The sequence below is a fragment of the Micrasema longulum genome, unplaced genomic scaffold (genome assembly GCF_059751315.1).
Source record: "Micrasema longulum isolate JH-2025_06_02 unplaced genomic scaffold, ASM5975131v1 h1tg001827l, whole genome shotgun sequence".
Taxonomy (NCBI): Eukaryota; Metazoa; Arthropoda; class Insecta; order Trichoptera; family Brachycentridae; genus Micrasema; species Micrasema longulum.
The window spans coordinates 94316-120849 of record NW_028279001.1 but is presented as its reverse complement, the minus strand read 5'-3'; the positions used below and the strand labels follow the sequence as shown (position 1 = coordinate 120849).

The 26534-nt window shown below is 37.4% G+C and overlaps 1 protein-coding gene across 1 annotated transcript in view; it reads left to right on the top strand.

Annotated features, from left to right (window-relative positions):
* Positions 1 to 14967: 14967 nt before the first annotated feature.
* Positions 14968 to 26534, top strand: part of Gp210 (nucleoporin 210) — a 58897-nt gene continuing 47330 nt past the window's right edge. The window contains exons 1-6 of the mRNA XM_088238078.1: positions 14968 to 15187; positions 19477 to 19615; positions 19951 to 20071; positions 21015 to 21093; positions 24501 to 24618; positions 25561 to 25792. Of these exons, the coding sequence (XP_088094204.1) occupies positions 15030 to 15187; positions 19477 to 19615; positions 19951 to 20071; positions 21015 to 21093; positions 24501 to 24618; positions 25561 to 25792 (847 nt within the window). The 5' untranslated portion in view covers positions 14968 to 15029. The remainder of the gene's footprint in view (positions 15188 to 19476; positions 19616 to 19950; positions 20072 to 21014; positions 21094 to 24500; positions 24619 to 25560; positions 25793 to 26534) is intronic.

The window sequence follows — 26534 nt, the reverse complement described above, 5'->3', positions numbered from 1 at the left end:
AAAATGCAAAAAATAAAATTTTACAACATTTGAATTTTTACAATTTTCGCGATTTTTATATGATTTTCAAAGTCCGGTGCATTCCACTCTTATTATACGTATTTTATTTATTTTTTAAAAATTTCTGGGTATCCCGGAAAATTTACCGGGCTTAGTGGATTGGCGTTGCATGTGTGAAAAGGCCCTACCGCCTATACTATTTACCGCGAGTTTAATTATAACATACCGAATATTAACTTTTATGATGACAAATACGATCGCTTTTTAATTCTAAATCACTAGTTCAAGACCCTCTAATTTAAGTTATTTTGGAAACACTGTGGTTGCGTTGGTGGGGTGATATTCGTGTGGGTCTTCTAGGCCAGCCATTCCTAAAAGGTGTTCTGCGGAACCCTGGGGTTCCGTGAAAGGGTCACAGGGATTCCGAGAGTTAGGGCATATGCCAGGGCATTTAGATATTAAAAGTAAAACTTTTACATTTAATACAAGCAGTAAAGATTTTAAATTCAAAATATAGTATTTCTTCTCAAGTCAAACATTACAACATCATTGAAGATCCATATTCACATAGTCAACGTTTCAGTCACATTGTCAATGTGAGTCATCCAGCTTTCAATATCAGTGGCCTCCATGGTGTAGTGGTCAAGACGCCTGACTCACACGCTGAAGGTTCCGGGTTCGATTCCCGGTAAAAATGCAATAATCAAATGTATTTTTTTCAAGCCTGGGTGTTCTGTGATGTAATTCACCACTGTAATTGGACCCCCTGGCCTGTTGTGGTGCAAAAAAAGATGTTGGGATTTGTAATACAAAATTTTAAACACTTTGCAGAATTGTATACTATCAAACTTTTGTATACAACTTTAGTGCGTCGCATTCTGGAGAGGGGTGCGGTGGTGTGGGGGGTCAGCCCCCACTTGCTCACTCATGGTTGAGAGAACACAGAAGAAGTTTCTTCGTTACCTCTACATGAGAGTATGGATACTACCCATTGCAGTACAAATCATTGTTTCTTTTAGGTATTCTTGGTATCACAAGTTCGCGGGCCGGAAGGAGCATTGCCTTGCTGATGATAGTCTTTGCACTTCTGAACGGGTTAGTTTACAATCCCAACATTTTGGAGGGTATAAAATTATATGTACCGAGCAACTATTTAAGAGCTAGGCAACACAGACCCAGAATGCAGAACAAATTTACCGTTTTTGATGCCTGTGGGGAAAATGATTGGTCTGTTGAACAGCCTACCTAAAGAGGTGGATCTTTTTCATGTTGGGATTACCAGTTTTAGACTCTTCCTCTCTATGTATCATTAATTGTATTAGCGACTTGTTTGTAGTGAATTGTACTAGCGAATTGCATTATTAATGTATTAGCGACTTATTCGTCTTTGTTTACTACTGTTTATATTGACTTTCATAATCTATTGTGCTTTTTTATCATGTTTTTATAGATACCTTATCATATAATCTGTGTACATTGTAATTGGCAGATGTGCTATATTGTACATTTAAATATATAAATAAAATGAATAAGCATGCAAACAATGAGGGGTTTCATGGGTCTTAAAAAAAGCATTTTCGTCAATTTATTATAAGTTTTAACTCTCGAGATGGGATTCTGCCAAAAAAGGGGAGATTAATTAGGAATCCATAGCCAACAGAAATTGGGAACTGCTGTTCAAGGCGTTTAGTAGAGAGGCCACAAACTACAAATGCACCATCATTTTCTCCACGCGGGTGGTGCATTTGGAGTAGCTGGAGCGTGCAGCGAGGACGATGCGCACAAATTTTATTATGTCATAGCTAGCCTTGCGTGAAGGCGCTGGTTGGTCCTCCTGTACCAGAGGCTGCGACTTCACTGGGGGCTGCCAGGGAGAAAGCTGTTGGTAGGGATTGGAGGTGGGGGCATAGGACAAAGTGAGTAGCAGTGGTAAGGATTATGATATTGAGTTCTGAATCAGAGGTGAAGGTGTGGTTGTGAAGCCTAGAGGCTGAGAGAAGGGTTGCGAGTTGAGCGCGGTACTCCATGGAGCCTTACAATGATTGTGGCACTGCCCATTCTGTCGTATTTGAATGTGACGTCCCAAACGACCTCACGCGCAATGGCGGTGATGTCGTCATGGGTGGAGGTGCTCATTGTGACGATTATGGGTGGAATCCTCGTATTATAATTAGCGAGGGTGGGACGGGCAGTGGGAAGAGGGATGATCTGGATCGGGGTGGCAGGCCTGGGCAGGTGTAGTAAGGCGTCAGCCGGGTGTTTCGGGGTCTGGGAGGTCCTGAGAGCATCCCCAGCCTCCGGAAGGCCCGCGTTTCTGTTGTAAATCGGTAGAGTCGGTGAAGTTATGGGGCGGAGCTGCTTGTTGGCACCCCGCATGCGATGAATAGAGCGGAGGAGCTCTCATTGGAGTCGATTACTGTTAAAAGTCGTTGGACTTCGGCGGTTGTAACGGATGCCGATAAGAAGTTTAATTGTCCGTTTATGACGGTGTAAATGCGTTTAGTCCCTTCAGTATGACTTGAGCAGTCCTTCTGACGGGTTAGGCGGGTGGAGAATCTGAAAGTATTGATGTGAAGTTTGAAAGATAAAGAGATGCGAAGTGATGCTTAAGAAATGCAAAATTACTCAAATTGCGTCAAGCGTGTGTCGGTGAGAGCGCCGCAAACGCATATATCCGTGATCACTAAAACAGCTCCAATGGAGCCTTTACGTCTGCTATCGGACACCCCTTTCGGAACAATGCATGAAAATGGGTGGGGGGGAGGAATTAAGTGATTACTAGGGCATTATTCATAATGCCCGGATAGTTTGAAAAATCCCCAACATGAGAGGGCAATGTAAAAATAAGTATTGAAAATATTATTTATTTTTTTTCACCACAACAGGCCAGGAGCTCAATCACAGATGGCTATCGACATGCTAAAAAACGTGCTAAGTATTTGAGCGATCACCACGAACAATCATGAACACGCTGAAGTTATCGCGGTCGCGTTGCAAAACGAAATTCAACTTCGTGCGTTAAAAACGCCATAGATAAGTTCCGTATCCGTAGTCCGTGGTCAAACGTCAAATCAAAAAAGTCAACACGCGTGTAATCTCGTGCCGGTTTATTACGGTTATTTCGTTTTCAAGTTACAAACAATTACTATGGCGACTGCTTTTCTTAACATTTGGCTTGCCGACCGCCGGCTAAATGCAATACGGCACTCGAGAAAAATTGAAAGAAGGCGTGTGCGAGATTCAACCAATCCTCTTGAACTGACCGAAGTTGAATTTCGTTTTGCAACGCGACCGCGATAACTTCAGCGTGTTCATGATTGTTCGTGGTGATCGCTCAAATACTTAGCACGTTTTTTAGCATGTCGATAGCCATCTGTGATTGAGCTCCAGGAGGCCTAATTACAGTGGTAAATTACATCACAGAGCACCCAGGCTTGAGAAAAATCACATTTTAATTTTTGTGTTCTCACCGGGAATCGAACCTGGAACCTTCCGTGCGTGAGTCAAGCGTCTTGACCACTACACCACGGAGGCCGCCAATTGGATTGTGTCAGGCTTTATGAATAATATCCTTTATCTACTGGGCACAGTAGTAAAAATATGTGTTTTATTTTATTATTTTAATGTCACAACAATATGTTTTTATCAATCAATCAATCGTCAACAACTACACCATGGAAGCCGCCTATTATGTTATATATATTACGCCTATATATATCTGAACCTTACATACGAGGTGTGGCAGAAAAGTAATGAGACTGGCAACACTGCGTTGTTGCCCTTTATAGAGCACGTGTATCAGTAACCTCCCATAGCTCAGTGCGAGTTTCAATTCCTTACGTTGACCACGTGATTTTTGTGGCTGCTATTAGTGAAGTTGTGTTTTGCTTGTGTGTCACGCAAAATGGAACATCGGAATTCGGAGCAACGTTGTGCCATTAAATTTTGTTTTAAGCTTGGAGAATCGGCAAGTGTGACGTTTGAAAAGTTAAAATAGGCCTATGGGGAACATTCTTTATCCCGAGCACAGATTTTTCGGTGGCACAAATCATTTTTGGAAGGCAGAAAACACGTTGAAGACGAACATCGTTCAGGGAGGCCTTCAACTTCGAAAACCAACGAAAACAACGAACGTGTGAACACTCTAATTGCCAGGATGTCCCTTCCGTTGGTTGTAAGGCAGCGGGAACCGACAAACTGAGCGCACTCTCGCCCAAGCTCTATCAAAAACCGAATCGACTATAGTCCTCAAAAGGGCTGTTTAAAACCAAAAGAAAGCGCAGCAGTCTAGGTCCGTGGGGTGAGTAGTCCAGTAGTCAAACCCAGAGGGCAGGCGAAGGTCTTGGGGCGTAGTTATTATTAGCAACAGGAAGAGCGGAAATATGATTCAAATACGAGCAGTTGAGATTAAGTCCGGATATCTATGTCTATTTTAGTATTTGCGATATCAAACTTCAGAAAGTCTTTAAACCCCCCTAAATCACTAGCATTTTTTTTGGCGTTTTCCGTTTACTAATGACTAGGAATTTGAACTAGAGAGGTGTCCAAGAGACTGGGTTAACGGGAATTTCATCGCACTGAATAGGGAACGACAGGCACTGTGACGCAGTTGGTTAGACGGCCAACTTTGAAACTGGTGTCGAGTTCGATTCCCGCCAGTTGTAAGGAAAAATCCAAGGAAGATTTTTTTCTCTATTTGTCTGGCTATGTGGTGGATTTGTAACCTTTCATAGCCCCCCCTTCCCATCGCTGGCAAGTCTCTAAATAGAGGTTTAACGGGTTATTACTTTGAAAAAAAAATCCATTGAACTGTAATAGTTATTACATAGCATTACGCTACTTAGTGTACCGGGAAGGTACTTCCGTACATAATACTGCAAAGAGTTTAAGCCCCCACAATGCGAGTACTAAGACAGAACCAGGCGGGTTTCCTAAATTTCTACCTGGTAGATCATTATTTGCGGATCATAGCCACAAGCCACAAGATACGCGAGGAGAACAAAGAACTAAACAGAACCTTAGCCATGTGATTTGTGGATCACGATTGATAGTCCTCACAGACCCACAGAATAACGAATGCCGAGTCGGAACTAATGATGTTCCCGATTGATTCGTTGTCACCGCTAGAATTTGACAAGGCTGTGTCCGTGCACCTTTTCTTTTTATAAGCCTTCAAAAACTTTGCGATCTAGAGTATACCAATGACGCAATCATAATAATTGACGATTCCGTCAAGGGCATCGACCGAGAAACTTCACTGTGCAATTAAATTCTCTAATGTCCAATTTCCCGTAACACTGAACTTCTTTGGTGAAAATGTCCATCACAAGATTTAAGTACAAAATTTATTAAATGCCAAAAAAGGTCGCAAAGGGGTGAATCGGGTTGTGGTCCCGTGACTAGTGTTGCGGACTCGCGGGCCAGAGGTCCGAGGTTTAAAGCCCACTCTACCCCAACTAAATTTCCATTTTCTAACAGTAAGTTATTTACAACTCGTTGAAAATGCCCACCAAAATTGAAATATTTGGGTAAATTATAAGAACGCAAATATTTATTTTTAATAAAAAGAATTTTAAAAATATAGCAAAAGTCGTTATGTGATTAATGCGAAGTGCGGAATTTTCTAGCATCTAACAGTCGGCGTTTCTTCGGGATTATAACCAGTGTATCCTACCCGTCTTAATATACGGCCCAGATACTATGGCTCTGACCAAACTCTGTCTTCTCATAAGTTGCAAGTTGCACAGGGATGTATGGAACGCGTTATGCTCGGGAGGTAAAAATGATTGCATCCGTCAATGATTGCAAGTCAAGCGGTCGAGCCATGTGGTTGAAACGATCGATCGGTTGAAGTGGAAGTGGGCAGGCTATATCGCTCGAATATCCGACGATAGCGTGTTCTCGGGTGTGGACCGAGGGATACGAGGTACCAAGGATATTCGAAGGTTTGCCGGAAGACAGCCAGGCAGTGAACGAGGACGGCGCAGAACCGGGAGGAGTGGAGGATACAGGGGAAGCCTATGTGGGCTGATTATCATAATAATATTATGAACAGTCGGTGATACCGATTATCATTTTCAGTCAATTACGACACTCTAAACTAAATTAAACGTTCTGAAGGTACTTATAATGCAATCACTACTTTTAGTGAATAAGCATTAAAGTATAATAGATGGATAGGTAGGTATTTTAACAACCAGAGCGATTCTTGCTAAATGAGCAAATACCGAAACAATGAAAACAGACATTCTCGGAAGACGGGTAGACATTAACAGGATTGTCATTAGAATTATAAGTGACCTCTTCACAGTTCTGGAGCACATAATTAAAACGTTTAAATACCAAGTTATCTGCCACTTTTCCCACATTCTCAATACAGATATTTGTTTCCATAGTAAGATAAATAATCCAAATGCTTTCGGATATAAAGATGTAGAATCGTCCAACCGCTTGCGTGGCGTCGCGAGACCGCCCACAAACAGATGCTACCCACGACCACATTGAAACCTCACATCCACCTAACGAATATGCGTCAGTCTCACCCACAGACTACAGATATCTTGTCTCACCCGCCAACAACTGGCAACAGTGTGCGCAATGTGACCTCGCGCCTATCATTCATGCGCAATATGCGCATGCGCCGCTTGAACCTGACCCCTCGGCCCTCCATGACAAATAATTATGTACCTTTCGTACTTTCGTCCATAATCATAATATTAGAAGTATATTGTTCGATAACACGCACTTTATAATTTCTAATCTACCCGATTCAGACACCACCATCTATCGCCAGCTTCCGGTAGTCGCGCAGCGTCGGTATATGCGGCAGTTTAAAATACCTAATGGAAAATGTCAATATTTTTAGCAGTCCATAGTAATGCAACGATAATTTATGTTATGTTTAATAAGCTTCTCTCTCCCTTTAATCCCATCGCAATAATATTTTAAAACGGACATTGGTGATAAATGTTGTCTTGCGTTGTAAGCGCTATTTTTACAGCCACAAAAAGGTAGCTATATATAGGTACCCATACACATAGGTAGGTAGTCGGAAATACTGCGGCACAAGGCACAATACAGATAAGTGGGATAAAATTATAACAGGTACCTACACTACTACTAAACTTATAGGCTCGTCGATCGTGCATCTGCTTCGTGTGGTAGTACTGGTTAAATAATGAGGAAGGTTAGTGCTACGGGAAATTAAATATAAAAATGTTTTATACGCAGTAAAAACGAGAGAATTTTACTGTACACTGAAGTTTCTCAAAAAAGTATGAAAAAATTAATGAAAACACGTATTAATTCAAATGAAATACTTACCTACTTTAAAATGTCACAAGTTTTAGTGAACAGCTGTTCAGAATAGCCGATCAATAATTTATTTTCTTATATTTCCGTTTTCCGGGAAATTTAACGTAATACATACGAGGTTCTCTTCTTAAATGTCGGGACAACTCACCGATGTCAAATAGTGACGTCACGGGCGGAGTAATTTAAAAATTACGAAACTTAAAAAAATGTAGCAATAAAACATTATTGTTTTGGCTTAGTTTGATTTTTGATAACAATTTGATAAATTGAAAAAAAAAAAAAAATTATAATCACCGAACTTCCCCGTGATAGCAGAACTAACAAAAAGTCAGTAGCACTGTGGATTTTAAATGAATGTTTTCACCCACGAGGCTTTTACATTATATACTTATAAATAATATCAAACATGAGTAGGTACAAAAACAACAAAAATTCAAGAACTACAATAGCTAATTATAAATAACTAATAATAAATAGTAGGTATTATATACGTTAGTTTGGTAATATATCATATCATACAGTGTATACAGTAATAGAAAAATAAAATAAAGTGGAGTTTCCTGTATAAGAGAGAAATTGCCGTATAAGATACAAAAATTAACAAACTAAATAAGTAAATAAGGGTAAAGTATATAATTCACCGGCACTACCCAGTTTTTCGCCAATCTTTAATTTTAATATAAAAAATAAGATTGCTTGATATCTGATAGTTTTGTGGAGTTATTTGACACATATATACACTTTTTGTGATAAATATAATGCAACGATTCCAATTTTACTACACTGTGCAGTTTACTGTTTAAAGATACACTCTCATTTGGTATACCTACTTGTCTTGGGTCAGGGGATTTGCCACAAAAAAGTGTGTATCAGAAATATAAGTTATACAAAATAGATCTATAAGAATCGTATATGGTGTACCGATGGAAACGCATGTCAAAGACATTTACAAACTTACCGACATACTCGCAAAAACATTGCTCAAATTGTAAATAAAAACTCCTAATATTGGCTATACCTGCAATCGTGACAAGGTATGGTCTAAGGTCACGCATGACAAGGTATGGTCTAAGGTCTCTGCTGTACCTTACTTGTAGCGAGTACAACAGGCTGTCAGAGTCCTATAGAAGATTTAAAAATGTCAATATGAATTTTAAAAACTACTACTCGAGGAGGTGCGTGGAAGGCCAGTTTCTGTCTTACCTCAGATATATTCTTACTATATGTAAATGTTTATTACACGTAATGTTTTCATTTCATTGAATTATATACAACATGCTGTATTATTTCAGTTTTATCCTACATATTATTACTCATTACTGTACCTTTATGTAACTATTTTTCTGTCCCAACATGAGTTTGTTGTAACCCCTGGGAGTACAAAAAAAAAGTAATTTGTACAATATAATAATAGAAAAGAAATTATACAAAAAAATGTAGTCTACTGCCAGATTGCGGCATAATCTACTGTGGAGAGTTTTATTGCCTCCTGTGGCCCCAATTTAGAATCCGATGGTGATGGTTGTGTTTTCCGTAAGGTACGAGGCTAAGTTTCTTGTTGGTATTTATTTGAATAGATATTTAGATTAAATTGAGCATTTGGGTGCGGTGACGAACATCAGTAAACAAAATAATGCAGCAAGTTAGTTTTTCTGATGCCGATAATTTTTTCCTAATTTTCTAAAAAAAATCTTATCCGAACATAAAAAAATATATTCATGCAAGATGTTTGAACTGTTTTTTATATAAAAGTAATCATTTTATTTAAATATCATAAACGTATCTAATTTTGTACTTGCCTAAACAACATAATCATCGTCATTCCCTTTCTGCACCTAATGGTGCATAGGGCACTGCATTGGTATACAAATCGCAGCGTATCTTGATCATTTTTATTACATGAAGGTAAGATGATCAGACTTACGTTTCAGGTGCCAGTCTAGGGACTATGAAGTATCCTAGTGTGAAAACACCCTTTTAAATAAAATATTTCATATCAACCACCATGTCGGGACTCAAACCCGAGACCTCTTGAATGGTAGGCAAACGCGCTGACCATTACACCACGAGGCCGACTTCTTATTTATTTTTATATACTCTAAATAATTGAAAATTGCACAGTCAAATGTGAAATGTCAGTCACTATTTTTTTTAATACAGAAGAAACTTAAAAAAAGTATCCCACCCAGTGGTGTATAGAGCATAGAATTGGTAGTTACTCCGACCACAGCCTGTCTAGATTTTTTTTTTACAATATCATCCGTCTTAAGCTCCAGGTGCCATTCCTACCTATTTTCATTTTTCCGGACACGAATAGATGATTATTAAAAAGAAAAAAATAGAAAGATACAGAAACTAAAAACCAAGAATGGTGAAAAAAAAGAGAATAAAAATATTGATAATTTGAATAAGCTATTTGAAAACCCGGAAGAATGATTATGATTACACATATAGCTTGTAATTAAGCCAGAAGAATTGTGCGATTGACTTTATCCAAAGTTTTAGAAAAGTCTAAGAGAACATGACCTGAGTGAAAGCGGTAGTAAAAGAAAGCAGATTGGATGTATCGGATATAACAGCCTGAAATCCATATTGTTGATCAATTAATACATTTTCTAAAAGAATTGTTGTTTTTTTTTGTAATAATAGATTCAAACATTTTCGGGATGATATATAACACTAATACAGATCTATAGTTTTTAATATTTGCCTCATTAACTTATATAATTATTATTTATTAATTATTTACAGGTACAATGTTACTTAAGTCAGTGCTGTGTTTTGTTTTTTTTTCCGTATTTTACAACCATGTTAAGTTATAATATAAACTTACTTGTTAGTAAGATATGCCAGTTTTTAATAATTCACCATCTGCAGCATATTTACAACTTACTTCCATTCCTTCCTTAGATCGGGTTGTGGTCCTGTGGCTAGTGTCTCGGACTCACGGACCAAAGGTCCGTGGTTCGAATCCTACTCTACCCCAACTTAATTCCCATTTTCTAATACTGAGTTATTTACAACTCGTTGAAAATGGCCCTCAAAATTAAATATTTGGGTAAATCACAAGAACGCAAATATTTCTTTTTGAAAAAAAAAAAAAAATATTAGTTATAAGATATTTATAAAAAATATAAAAACAGATTTATTGGGTGGGTCTAGTAGATTTAGAATATTGGCATGGAGTAGAATGTTAATATTGGAGAGGTCTGATAGGGATAAGGATAGCGACTGTTTATTGGGAATCTTATATCTTCCTCCTTATGTCGACTTTTGCACACGGCAGAATCCCGGACATGGATTCTGAACTAGTGAGAACCATTGCAGCAGTGTCCAATGCGCATACATATAGATTGATAAAGAGGTTCATTCACAGAGGTACTTCAGAGGAGCATTCCTCATGATAAAAGTTTTAAAAAAAACCTAATAATTTTATTTTTTAAAATTTAGATAAAAAACATATTTGACCAACGAAACGATACGCACCGGATGCGGACAAGGGAAACTGCTGGGTAGGGATCATCATCGGCAAAAGCCTGGATCATAGATGATGAAGGAAAGGGAAGCTCCGGAAAATCATCAAACAAATATATTCCGCAAAAGTGGTCCCAAAATAGAGCCTCGTGGACCGCCATATGTAATCTCACGTGATGAGAGTGTACTTCCGCTGGGATACACAACGTTTTTATTTGAAAAATGACTTATTATAATTTTAAATAAGTTTTCAGGTATTTGTCAAAGTCGCTTGGATAGAATCATTGCCCACCAAGCGTGATCGAAGGCATCTGAGATATCCAACAATTTAATAGGGATATATTTTTTATTTGTGTGTTAGCAAAATTGCTTCAAGATGATGGCATCTTCGGTAGAAATATTGGATCTAAACCCAAATTGCTTAGCATTTATCGGTTGAGTTACATTTAAGTGAGACTCGAGTCTGTTACATATAAATCGTTCCAGTATTTTTTCCAGGATAGGCAGAAGAGTGATAGGTTTACACGCTGTAGGATCAGTACTTGGCCGATCGCAGGGTTTAGAAATAATTTACATGAATCCCGTTTTCCAGCAGTCTAGGAAGACTCCTCCAAAAAGGCATATTAAACATGTTGAGGAGGTCAAATGGAGCTAAATACCAGCACCTTTTTACAAGCACAGGATCAATTCGATCTAGACCAGATGCTTTATTTGATTTTGAGATGCTTTATAGATGCTATAATTTTTCTAACTAAAAAAATACGACGTCGAACATTGGATCATAGAATAATACATTGGATGCTACAAAATAAAATCCCCTTTGATACATGAAAATGGAGACAAGTCAGAGCCCACATCACACATATAAACTACTAGGAAAACATGGTACCTAAGGCTTTCACCTTATCACTGTGGCCTAAAATTAACAATATATGACCTTTAGCAAAAACGAAGAGTTGCTCAAAGAAACAAAAGAATTGGAAATAATATCAAGGAACTCACTGAAAATGCATTTAATGACATAACCGCCTAAAACAGCAGTGCCCAGAAAACAAAAACCAGTGAGAGCGACCTATTCTAATTCTATGCACCTACGATATGAAAGATGAATCTGAATTCGTAGAAGATACATTTTCGGGTGTTGAGTTTTTAGATCCTGATTTTAAATGAAATGACGATAAGATTTGAATATATATTTATTTATTTATTGTGGATAACTTATATAGCGCCATTTTCGTAATAAAATACCCTAGTTATATCAAATAAAGGTGGTCAGTACAGAAATGTGTAATTTTTATTTTATTATTAATATTTTTGTTTTTTTTTTTTTAACAAAATTGTTGGTAACACAGTTTTACAATTTCACCATGTTCCCTCCTTTCTTTTATTTATTTGATTTTCAAACAATTGTTGAAATGATAAAGTTTATAAAAAAACGTTTAAATTATTGTTTCCGAGACTGATATATATTTTTTCCTTTCTTCGGATCTTGATGTGTTCTCCTTTGTAGAAATAAACCTTTGTCTACTTTCTATAATTATTTTACTGTTAGTCCCACCTAATATTATTCTGTGCACAGATTAAGAGTACAAGTACGATTCTGTGGTTAGTTCGTTCATCTCGAAAAGAATTGGGATAAAAAAAAAGTTGAAACCCGAGTCTCTGACGTTTAAGAATCCGTTCCTCTGTTGTCAGAAATTCACTACTCCTGTGTGTTACAAATGAAACAAATATAGATTAGTTTAATTAAAATCGCACAGAGTTCATTCATTAAACTCAATTAAAAATGAAACTAGGGTGCCAAATGTCCCACCATATAATAATAATTATAATATTTATTTCTAATTTTGTACGCCACTACGTTAATTTTTTTTACTTTGAAACATATAATAAAAGAAGAATTTTTTGTTTTAAAATAAACAAAAACACACAATTAGTTTTCAAAAACATATTGTTTTTTGTACTTAAAGGAGAGACTCACATACTTCGACTACTTTAAATTTGGCGATCTAGCGGCAAAAATTATAAGCATTCAGAATTAACCCAAAAATGATACCATTTTATGGTCATTCTAGTTTGGCTGTGTTTTCAAAGATGTCTCTGAAGTCACCATCAAGGTCACGGTGGAGGAAGTATCATTTAGCGTGCTGACAAACAAAACATGGTAACCCATCTTAAAAAAAAGAACCTTGTAAAAAAAAACTCGAAAGATGATTGCCACCTTTTCTGACAGTTCACCGAATGTTTTCCAAGCTTAAACGCATAGAATTAAGAATAGTCCAGAAAGAGCGTAGAATCATGTTTGAATACATCGGACTGTGTCCAAAAATCCCCCTACTTTTCCGCGCGCATGCTTGAAGTCGCCGCGTAATGTTGCCAGGTCGCAAAAAATATGACGATAACACAAATGTAATAAATATATAAAAAAAGCAATTATTTCATTTCTCTAAAATTTTATTGTACACGCGGATACACTGATTGACACAACAGAGTAAATAAGTACAGGATATTTTTTTTCATTTTAATATTTTTTGTTTTTTTTTTACAATATACTCGTACATAAGAGGTAAAACCTTAAAAACAGAGTATTCAAAAAACAAAGGTTAACTAAATAGCAATGAAATACATATTAACAGTAAAAATAGTAAACAAAATATCTCACAAAGACATGGCCTTTTCGTGGGTAACACAAATGTAAGATAAAAAAAAAACAATTTGTTAATTTTTCTAAAATTTTATTGTGCACTCGGAAACATAGATTGACACAACAGAGTAGATAAGTAAAGGGTCATTTAATAAGAGTAATTGAATTAATGAACTTTGAACTTAAAATATCAAACAAATTCTATTTTATATAAAACGGATATTCTCATATCATGTCACATAATATTTTATGTTTTAAAGATAATGTCGGCCAAATGTCCACCACGGTGTTGTTTAATCCGAGGTTCAATTTACATTAGTTCTCTTATTATATGAGCAAAGTAGGGTAAATTTTTTACTACTTTGGCAACACTAACGAAATTTCTATTTTGTTTCTTCGACATATGACATATGGAAAAATGATTAAATTTTTATGTAATGCATTTGTGACAAACACATTCATTTGGTAATTACACATGAAATGTGATTGCATCCGGTTTCTTTAAGATCCTAGCAAGGACACAACTCGGCATGGTTAAATTCGAATCAGGAGTTGCGTAGGTATTGAGCGACGTCTACAAAGAAACTAATGGGTCAAAACGTAAACCTACTCATTTATGAGTAGTTGAATCGCCTTCTGTATGATGTGCGTATGCGGTTTCTGGATTATTCTTAATTCTGTGATCTAAGACATGCTTGTGTTTTAGAAATATACCGAATAACATTAATAAAATTACATAATGCATCTCACTGCAAATGTCATAAAGTGATATTATCGAATAATTTTATTTTTGCTGAATTAAAAAAAAAATGTTTTTCATTGCTAGAATTTTACACTCTTTGCGCTTTGTAGCGGTAATACAATGTGTTATATTAACCTTTATATTATGTAAATTCACTAACTCAATCTATTCTTCAACTTCTTCTACTGAACAATGAAACTTCCAATTATAAATGTGTACCTATTGTAATAACAAAGGCGGGCATTTGTCGATTTGTCATGTAGATGAATTTAAGCTAGCATAACTTTTTTTTTACTGAGGTAGGTAGGTGGTTTGTGTCTAATTTTTGGCAAAACAATTCTTTTAGCTTTTAAGCAAAATAATTATTTTACGTAATGAAACTAAGATGATTTGGTATTTTTATGTCACAATCAGCAATGCCAGGTTATTAGCCCCGTGACCCAAATGCCAGCCTTTTATTGATTGATTGGCAAAAAATTTGGAAATGTATCTGAAAAAAAGATCGGAATAAAAAAAAATGTATATATACTTTATTACACTACCTACCAACATTCATTACTAAACTTGTTGTCCGAATATCTTTCATAAAATAAATCGAGATTGATGGGAAGCATTTTTTGTGCAGTAGGTAGGTACTCTAAGGTGAATATATTTTTTAAAGTACTAGATACAAAAAATATTTTTTTTGACAACAATAGTCCTTTAAATAAACTTTCATAAGATCCATTTTTACACGAATAAAAATATTGTGTTACGCTTTTTAACCTATTTTGTCACTTGACATTTCGGAGTCTGTAGTCGTAACCTGACTTTTCAGATTTCAGCGGTTTCTTTTCCGCGCCTTGCCATACAGTTATGGCGCGGTTTAAAGTTTGTTTGCTAATATTACTGACAGTATTTACACAGGGGAGTTTATCTGCTAAATTAAATGTCCCTCGAGTGCTAATTCCTTTAATAAGTTCGGTTCAAGTGAATTTCACCCTCGAAGTTACCGATGGTGGTTGTTACAAATGGTAAATCTTCTCATAACCTCATTCACATTTGCCGGAAATAAAAATCAGCTCGAACAAACTTAGTATTCAAACTGATTTAGACACTTAGTGTCACTTTTGAACAATTTTTTGCATAACTCACGCCGTCATAAGGGTTTCACCAAATTATTGAACTATCACAATTTCCCACTGTAATATTTTTTAACGATTGTGAATTATCTGATTGTGGGTATAAAGTCACAGTCGCTTCGCGTCCTCGATTCTTCACGACATTATTAGCATATTTTTATTTTATTTTATTTGTTCTTTTACAATGTATGTATGCCTTTTTTTACATTAAAGATAATGTTCCCTCACTGGGATGTTCCTTGCCGAGAACATGCCTTATTAAACGCAATTAAATCATAATATCAAATGCATATAAAACATAATATAAACAGATAAAACTCACAAATAAAAACCCTACAAATAAAAACATCTTCCTACCTATTTGGCCCGATACACTCGTCATTCCGTGCTCACTGCGCACCGCGCCTCCATTATCTATTTCTTATACTAATTGCCCTCACGGACAACAGAAGTAGGTTATACACTCGAATGGTGAAGTAGACCAATCCTCTTCGACCGAAAGTCGTGTTAATTTTCAATTGCTTTTGCAGCATAGGGGTATATACAATTCCCTATCACACAATGATTAATTTTTATGTCCCTGTCGCTAGAAAGTTCAGAGTTAAATCGATTCTTATGAACATCAATTTAAATCATATACATTAACACCTTTCACGCTGGCTTCGCTGCAATGTAACCGATTAACGCAGAGGACAAAAACCGGCAGAAAATGAAGTAAAAACTACTTTTACCAAAATCGCTCTGTCTTCTAAAGTACAGTAAAACTCCAACTATCCGAATAAATGAGTGCCAGATTTTTTTATTTTTGAAATAATACAGCGAATCAGTATCACACTCAAAACTTACCTTTAAACATGTCCAGCAAAGTTAATTGCGCTATAAAATTAAAATCGAAAGGTTCTCCTTTATTTTTTATTTCCTGATAACGATCCGGATATTTGGCGATTCGGACGGCTCGAGTTAGGAGAAATGGAGTTTTACTGTATCCCATTTTAGTTATTTTGTCATGAAATTTCAAATGCACGATATTCTGCTTCCGAATGTTATATTGGTTTTTAACATCGTTTAAAATTACATAAGCACATAGTAGTAATTGGATGATTATTAGAATATTTTGTAAAAAAATACTGATTTATTTCCAAATTGAAGTTTTAGTATCTATCTTCGATTTAGATCATAGTAGATTATAGAAATCTAAAAATATTGCGATCTACTAACGTCGGCTTGTAAACCAGCCCCATCCCGCATCCTGCGCCCCACAATCGCAACGAGTGCGAGGAATGTATACGTTTGCTAATCAACTTTTGTCTTCTCACTCACTCCTTTTATGTAATACTAGCTGACCAGACAGACTTTGTCCTGCCCGAACGTCGGCTTGCCTTGGAAAAATACTTTTCTTTGATAATTAGGTACCTAGATCCTTGTTTGTGATTAAATTACAAAACTAAAAATTGTCAATATTAAAACAATATTGACTTTAAGTAGGTACTTGTTTATGGTTGAATTCAAAAACATAAAATAAATATTTTTTCAAATATGGCATTCTTTTTGCAAACATCAAGCTCCGGTCTTCTCACTAACAAAGGGGTGTACTTATGCTGGAATACGACTTTTAAAAATGCGTTGAATTTAATATTATTTTAGTATTACCAAAAATCCAATAAAAATAATTAAATGGATAGAAATTATAAGGAATTTAAGGAATGAATCTGATTGAGATCCACCAAAAACAAATGTTATCTGTAAACATTTAAAAACAACCTTTTTTTATACACAAAAAACAACATCTTTCCATTTATTTGCAAATGCATTCTTCTCGAATGCAACACTGGTAGATCGATAAATAAAACATTTATGCTCCTAACTTCTTTTTTACATATTCAATTGAAGATTTTAATATCTACGAACACGCACAGCGCAAAGATCTATATTTCTCTGAAAACCGCACGTAAATCGGATAAGCCATTTAGGAGGAGTACGGCGACATCACACGTACAGAGGAATTATATTTTATTTTATTTCATTGGAAAGCCAACAGACATTTATAAATTTACAAGGTACAATTATACTATAAATACATATCATAAAGTCCAATTAGAGGCTTCCACATAATATTGTTATTGTAAATGTTGTCACATAAAAATTATACATAACATAAAATAACTAATCATACAATACTTATAATATTACTAGAAATGTAAATGTAATACATATTATTAAAAATATATCTACTTTTGAATATTGGTCACACAGTTGCACATTATAATATATAATACAGCTATAGTTGACCATACAGTGTACATTTACATTTATTATACAGAACTGCACATAATAAAGATAATCTAAAAAGAGACGAGAGTAGAACTGAAATATATATTCTTACCAAAATGTATGACAATTAGTGAACAATGGAAACTTTCAAACAACAGTGCGCCTGTTACTCGAAAACCGTAAAAAAGTATATATAATTAAATGAATACGCAAAAATTTGCCAGTTGATGCCGCCCGTCAATCAATCAATCAAAGCATCTGTAGTGTCTAGAGTCGATTATTGTAATGGTATCTACGCAGGTCTACCGATGAATAAATTGACTCGCCTACAGTCTGTATTGAATGCCGCAGCGAGACCTATTTTTAGAATCTCTAAGTTCAGTCAAATCACTCCACTACTGCGGGAATTACACTGGCTACGTTTTCCACAGAGGGTGGAATACAAAATCTGTTGGTTTATGAATAAGTCACTACACAACTCTGTTCCGGAATATCTAAGGAACCTACGAATTCCAGATGAACTAGCTGATAGACGTCTTATGTTTAGATTAAAAAAGATATGACATCTCTACGCAACCAGCGCACTAAATTCGGTGAACATGTATTTTATAGACCAAAATGTAAACCAAGTCATTGGAACAATAGGCATCATCCCTCCCTTCGGTAACTACACATGAGCATCTACCATCTTCCAGGAATTAGCGAGCAGCCTGCTAGCCACATGTGCAGCAGTAACTACCCACAATTCACGAAAGCTACCCTTCGAATATTTTGATTTATTTTGCTAATTGTAGTATTAAAACGATGCTTTATTTGTTAAGTTTTTTGTTGTGCACTTTTCAGCATGAACATTTGACAAATTCTCTATTCTACTTAGTGTTTATTTTTGTAAATTTATTGATGTAATTTTAAGTACTATTATTCCACTCATCCATGCGCTTTGTCCATCTGCAAGACGATAGGTAATCTATCTTCGATAGATAAATATTATCAACTATCAAATACCTGAATTTTGTAAATGGGCTCTAGAATTCCAACCGCCATGCGCTCAGTAGCTAAGGACTTGTAATTTTATAGATTTCTTTTTTAAACTCTAAACTTCATTGTCAAATAAACATAAATTTTCCTATGAATGTCGCTTCTCTCCTATCCTCACTTACCCCCGAAGTGATCCATCACATACTGTGTGTGTACTTTTAGGAGGCTGCTATTTAATTTTTTATTTATTTCTTTATCTTTTTGTACATAATGTCAATTGTACATTAAAAATCCCAGTCTACATAAAATCGTTTATGCGGATGGCATAAATCATCCTTTACATAGGATTAATTGCCAATTATAAAAAAAGTAAAAAAATCGTCCAATAAAAAAAAATGGAAATACCTACGTTTCTTACTATCCATGCGCTATTTATGTATTTAAATTATCCAAGTATAGTGTAAATCAAAATCTGGCTGAAGAAAATTAGGATAGAAAAAATAAAAATAATATTCAAAGGACATGTGAAATATATGTCAAAATAAATAAATTTTAACATTGTAAAGTCCTCCTTGGAACTGGTTTCCCTAGTGAGGAAACTTACATAACTTTTATTCTGAAAATACCACCCGTCTTCTCACTCATCATATTACGGTAATGTGTGAAAAGAAGACAGATATAATTCATCAACTCGTCGACTCTAAACAGACCATTGTGTTAAGCAGAAGCTCTTATATTTCTCAAATTAACAAAGCTTGCCTTACGATGCCCATAATAAGAAAATCATAGAGAATCCAATAAGCCCAAGACCAATGCCGTGTGGGAAAAATTACAGCAAATCATCAAAAGATGAGGCAATCGTACTACTATTTGTTTCTCAACTAACGGGAGTCGAGTGGCGGATGATTGATCAGCGACATTGTGTCCGGCAGGAGCTCCTCCCGCGACGACGTGGTGAGCGTGCGCGCGCTGGGCGGAGAGTGCTCTCACTCGGCGCTGGTGTGGAGTGCCACGCACGTCCCTCACCGCAACTCCGCCATCATCCTGGCCGAGGACGTCCGCACCGAGCAGGTGAGCACCTGCTCTTTTTTAATCGGCACTTCGATTTAGCAGCGTTTCCAAATCGCCCCCGAGTAGCGCCCGCTGACAGCACTCGACGTAAACTTTCTCCTTTTCATCGTAGTATCTAGGCCATGCTGTAAATGTGCGGTTTTAACTGGGGCGAATGGTGCGTCGGGTATCTCCATCCGACGTGTCCGCTATTTACGAAGTCAATTCATGGGGATTCCGAAACATTCCCGCTGCGCGTGTCAGTGCTCTGCGCTTCGGGCATTAACAAATACGAATATATCGGCGGAGCGATGTGGCCGAGTTACGTGAGACCGATATGCGAGCTTTCATTGCAGGTGTTGCGGTGCGACGTGATCGTGGACAGTATAGTGTCGCTGGAGTTGGTGACCACTACGAGGGAGTTGTACGTGGAGGAGGCTCCGGAAGCCTTCGAGATCCGAGCCTACGATGACCAAGGTACGAGCACCGTTCTATATCGCCGTTGCGCCGCAAATATCTGACTCGATATTGATGACTCATCCGTTGAGTTAACTTTCTTTTTTAAAATTATTTTTAATTTCTAATTAAGACTACCCTATTTTGTTCCGACATAAGATAATCAAATATTTTTTCAATAAAAAAATACATCAAATCATGGAAAGGCACATTGTTTTATTAATCTCCCGAATAATTGTTTAAATGTTACTCGACAGATATTGCCGGCGCAACGGCTCCTTCATGTTTTGAGTTATTGTTTTATCGAAATGGACAAAATGAGTTGCTTTCAAAAATTAAGATGAATCAACCCATTTTTATCGGCAACAATTATTTCACTTTCAACTTTTAAAAAAACCGTCGAGTTTGTTAGTAAATATTACAAGTGGACGTTCATTGTAATATTCAGAAATTTACGATCACCAGAGACTGGTTAAATTGCTTTCGCAATATCATTATTATTACAAAATCAGTAAGGTCACTGCCGTTTCCGTCGCAAGTATAACTCGTCCTTTATTTCTATCCGGTGAAGCGTTTTATAAGCCTAAAATAAGCAAATATTTCTCGGAATGAACTTGTTTTTATTGCGTTTGAAAGAATGAAAATACGCATTTATTTTTTGAAAACTAAACCCGGCAAATGTCCCCTTGTGACTAGCAGTTACATAGCGCATTCTGTCTTTTTGATTTCTAATTTTGTATGCAGTACGCGCTCGTCTTCGCCGGTGAACGGTTGCGTATGGAGTGCCTCGGTCGCCATATTTTTATTTTTTGTGGCGGCTGTCGAGCTGCTCCGCAGTTCATCGTGATTATAAACAATGAAGGGCCGATTGTTTCGCTAAATATTCAACCACCGACACGATTTACTTTTTGGTGAATTATTACCTTATAATGAAATAAATATAAATACATTGTTTTGTTTCCAGGAAATGAGTTTACCACTCTGGACGGAGTCGAGTTCCAGTGGACTCTGGTTTCCCCCCTGAAGGATAATGACGTCATCAGGTACCGCTTCTTCTGGGGAACTGTTGCTGTACTGTACCATACCGCTGTAACCATTTAATCATCATTAGACCGGTCTGATTATCAAATCGTTCGGTACGCTTTAATCTATTGAAATAAAATTTCACATACCAATTTGAATGTTTTAAAAAACATGAATCTAGTCTTTTGGAAGAGACGAATCGGTTAGTTATTTAGGTTAGTTTTTGTAGATTTTTTTGTAGTTTTTGTTAGATAAGTTCCACATAGTACTGTGTAAAAAAAGTACACTAAAAAGAACAACGAGGAACTTCAGCCCTGTGGGAAATTGGTTACAAAAAATTATTTCTTACTCGCGGTAAAAATTTGAGCATTAAATTATTAGGCAAAGTTTCTTGAAACTGTATGAAAAAATATTTCAATAACAACGAACTACTTCGAACGACGTCGCTAGTTCATAATAATCAACCGATGATAAGAGAGTTCAGAAACACTTTAAAAAATCATAGCGCTGCTAATACGATACCTAAATGTAAAAAAATTAAAAATTATGGTTTAGTTTAATATTCTATTTACCAATAAAACCAAACCAACGAACTTCCTTATTGTGAAATAGGTGCATAAAAATCATTTCACGATTTAAAGAAATGAGATTGTTTCTCATTTCTTTAAACCGTGAAATGATTTTTATGCACCTATTTCCAAAATGAGATTGTATACTGCACGTATAAGTTTTTTGTTTACTCCATACTTTTCCAACACGCCCCACAATTTCATTCTATCTACTTTATCATACGCTTTTTGCAAATCGACAAATGCGCAGAATAGTTTTTGACTTTTTGCCAAAAACTTCTCCGTTAGCATTCGCAGCGCAAAAATTTGATCCGTGCATCCACGTCCACTCATAAAGGCTCCTTGCACGTCCCACACTTTGTCTTTCGTCACCTTTCTTACTTTCTCGATTATAATTTTCCCATACAGTTTACCGACAGAACTCAGAAGACTGATGGCCCTATAGTTTCCACATTCCGCACGAGATCCCTTTCCCTTATATAAAGGCATGACAACTGCCCTCCTCCAATCCAACGGCGTATGTCCTTCCTTTAGGCAGAGATTGAAAAGTCTGTGCAGCCATGTGCTCACGATCTGGCCACCACTCTTCAGATATTCCACAGCAACCTTATCATACCCAACGGATTTTCCGTTTTTCATACTTTTCAGCGCGCTCTTTATTTCTACCATGCTTATCTCACATGACCTATTATCACTCGTATCTTCCTCTGCACAACCAAGCTGTTGCTCAGGGACACTTTCAGTACTTTCGTATACTTCCATAAAGTATTCCATCCATCTCTCTTTCACTCCTTCGTCATTCGTTAGCATTCGGCCATCTTTTGATTTTATCGCTTTAATGTTTCCACTTTCGGAGGAGTTCTTTGTCTTTTTCACCTCTTTCCAAAACAGTTTTATGTTTTCATGAAAATGAGTGGACAGTTTTATACCTTCCTCTTCGTTTAGTCGTTTTTTGCGTTCTTTCACTCCATTCTTAACCAACCTCTTGCATACTTTATAACTACTTTTCGCACTTTCATACTCGCTGCTATTGATGTCACTAATTGATATAAGCTTCATCCATGCATTCTTTTTTTCCTTTACAAGGTCTTTAATACTATCATCCCACCATGCATCTCCTTTTTTTCCTCTTCGGGACGCCATTCCGCATACACTCTTTGCCGATTCACACAAGCACGATTTAAATCGTTCCCACATTTGGTCGATATTGACTTCTATTTCATTCTTTCCTAAACTTTCGGTTAAATCCCGTTCATACTTCACTCTTACATTCTCGACTTGCAACTTTTCAACCTTGACTCTAGACGAAGTTGTCACAGTTTTCGTTCGTGAGCGCCATCCACGAAATAGAATCACTCGTGTTACAACAAGAAAATGATCTGATTCCATTTCAGCGCCCCGAAACACGCGGGTGTCGGTTGTGTTTGTTCTTAATCTAGAGTCAACAACCACGTAATCAATTATCGTTCTTTCATTCCCTCTTTCCCATGTGTATTGGTGAATGGTGAACTTATACGTGCAGTATCGTCTCTCTATGAGGAGAGTTCAGCGTGTATAAGAGTTAATGGGGGATTTACATCTTGGTTTGCGATCTCAAAAGGCGTGAAACAGGGATGTGTAATGTCACCATGGTTGTTTAATCTATACATGGACAACTGTATGAAAGAGATAGAATGTATGGGTATTGGAGCAAAAATGGATAATTTTTCAGTAAGCTGCTTGTTGTATGCTGACGATGCAGTTCTGTTAGCAAGCAGCAAGGCTGATTTGCAGCAAATAGTCTCTAGAATGTATGATGTATGCCTGGAGAGCGAATTGGCGATGAACGAAAGTAAGTCAAAAGTGATGGTATTTGAAAGGGATAGTGAGGTTACTGACTGCGTAATAAATGTAAATAACGAATGTCTCGAGCAAGTAGAAGAATTTGTGTACCTGGGAAGCATGTTTTCAAGAGATGGAAGAGTAGAAAAAGATGTTGAAAGAAGAGTGAATGCGGGCAACAAAATGAACGGAGCACTAAGCACAGTAATTTCTAATAAAGATATGTCAATCGAAGCTAAACTGGCAGTGCACAACGGAGTTTTAGTCCCAACACTTATGTATGGAAGTGAAACATGGAACTGGCAGAGGAAGGATGAAAGCCGAGTGAACGCGGTTGAAATGCGATCTCTTAGACGAATGTGTGGGAAATCAATGTATGACAGGGTTACGAATGATGAAATCAGGAGAGAGTGTAAATCTGAGACAAGTATAATTGATAAGATTAAAAAAGGGTCTCTGAGATGGTTTGGTCACGTAGAACGAATGGACGATGAGAGAATGGTAAAACAAGTATATATGGCAAAAATGAATGGCAACGTTAGACGAGGACGACCAAGGAAGACGTGGCATGATCAGATAAACCAAAATCTTAAGTCTGGTCATGTCAAAAGCAGACAGAACCGAAGGGCATGTATGACAAGATGTATGAATGTGGAAGAGGCTAGGAGTGTATGCCAGGATAGACGTGTGTGGCGGTCCATTCTCTCTGCCTACCCCTACGGGGAAATGGCGTGATGGTAGTAGTAGTAGTAGTAGTAGTAGATTGTTTACTATTCTCTGTACCGTAATTTTATTTAAAAATATAACACAACATCGAAATCCTCAATCTCAACAAAGATTACTCGCTTTCATCGTCATAATATTATACGCCTAGTGAGAAAATAGCGATGCAGGGAATTCCGAAAGAGAAAAGTATAATTATTATATAACTAGTTTGCATCGTTAAATGATTAATATTGAGGTTCAGGTGTACGTAGATATATTTACAGAATGAAAATGGCGAACTCGATAGCTGAATGTTTGCAACTGCTTTCCAGGATCATGTCCTTCTCCTCATCCTCGTACGAGGCCAGCGCTGCGCTGCAAGCTCTGGAAGCCGCCGGGAAGCGAGGACACACGGCGCTCATCGAAGGAGTCAAGACCGGCTCCGCCAAGGTGTGAAAGCGCCCACCCCTTTCCCCAAACAGTTTATAAAGACTAATGTGTTTCTTGAGTTTCGCATATTCACTGTCTATTTTAAAAGTAATTAAGTGAAAATTTAACATTTCTTTATAAGTGAACCGCGAAAATAACAAAATATCGAAACTTCAAAAGCGTTCATTGTACATCTCATCTCACTGCGGTATTGTCAATTTGTGATCAATCAAATACACGTGGTCGGTACAATCGTCGTATTCTAGTTTCCCTACACGACAGTGAAGGAATACGGTGTAGTGTTAGTTCCCAATCGGGATCACGGACATACTTCCCGGATCCCACTTCGAAAGGAAAAATAACATAGTAATACAAACAAAATGAACCACTCTGTGTGGTCAGCTCGATACCTTTCGGGCATTGTACACTGATAACAGCGGGAATTGGAATTTTGTGGACCGTATAGAAATTGTTTACTCACTTAAGTTCTTCCATTTGTTTCTTTCTATCTATTATGCTATCTGCACAGATACTGGTATCGTGGAGATGTCGATGAGTCGTATAGTTAAGGTTGTTAATGTAACACTAACTTCACTTTGTCCGAAATATGATATGTGACTTACTCACTGGACGGTAGAACAACAACAATTTGAAATAGGAAAGATTTAAGTAGGAACTGGATATTTACGGTCTTATTTGAGTTGACAGTATAAAAAATGTAAATTCACAGACTCAAAGCCCCTATACATGTAGGAAACATTCAAAGAATTTGCCCAAACAACGAAAGAAAAACAATACGCATTCCGAAGCGCATAATATGTAGATGTAGATAATACGAGGTGTGTTCAGAAAATAAGGGAAATTTTATAATTTTGCGGGTTTTGATTATGTAGGTATACATGCCCCTGAAGTATGCTAAAATTTTCAGCTGTATTCATCGTTTATTCTGTCGCCGCTCCGCAGGTGATGGTGCGGCTGGCGGGGGGCGGCGCGGCGGGCGGCGTGGAGGTGGCGCTGCGCGTGGTGGCCAACCTGCTGCTGGCGCCGCCGGAGGCGCGGCTGCTGCCGGGCGACGCGCTGGCGCTGCGCATGCTGCAGGTGCGCGAGGGACGCCTGGCCGAGCTGCCGCAGCCCGACCCGCAGTACTCGCTGCACATCGACGATCCCCGCATCGCCACCATCGATCCCCGGACCGGTAGTCCATCATTTCACTTCCTGATTTTATTATATTCGTGTACAATACGTCGGTTCCGTTCTCGATGAAATATTTACACTTCCCTGCGGAGATAAATATGATCTTCTCTTCAACTAACAAATGCTTTATAATAACGCGGTTCTTCTTCTTCGGCCTCGTTTTTTCCGCTTTATAATGTTTCCACTCCTTTCTATTTCATCCAAGTTCCACCGGCTGTCGAAGCAAAGTCGTCGGCCCACCTTTTTTGTGACCTTCCAGCGACGCCCCTTATGTTTGCCCGCGATCTCCACCATATTATTCTGGGCGTCCGCCTTTCATCGTCATCATTTTGTCTCACCGAGTGTCCCGCCCTCTGCCTCTCTCTAGTCCGTATGTCATCACCAGCAATAGCGCCCTTGAAGTGATTACTCACGAAAACGGCGCTATAAAAATTGTCGAAATTTAATATTATAAGGATTTATAGACTTGACTTTTTGAGCACGCATGCCTACAGTGCGATATAAACAATATTCTAGACTGGAGTACTATCAACAAAATGCATTTCCACTAACTCGTGCGTGTTTCGATAATTAAGGATCTCGGGGTCATCTATAAAAGCAGATTGACTTTTTATGCTCACACCGAGAGAACACGAGAAGATGTTGGGGTTTTATTCTCCAAATTGGCAGGTTTTTCGCGAATCCCAGTGCATTCAGAATCCTGTACGACTCGTTGGTTCGGACCAGACTTGAGAGTGCCTCGA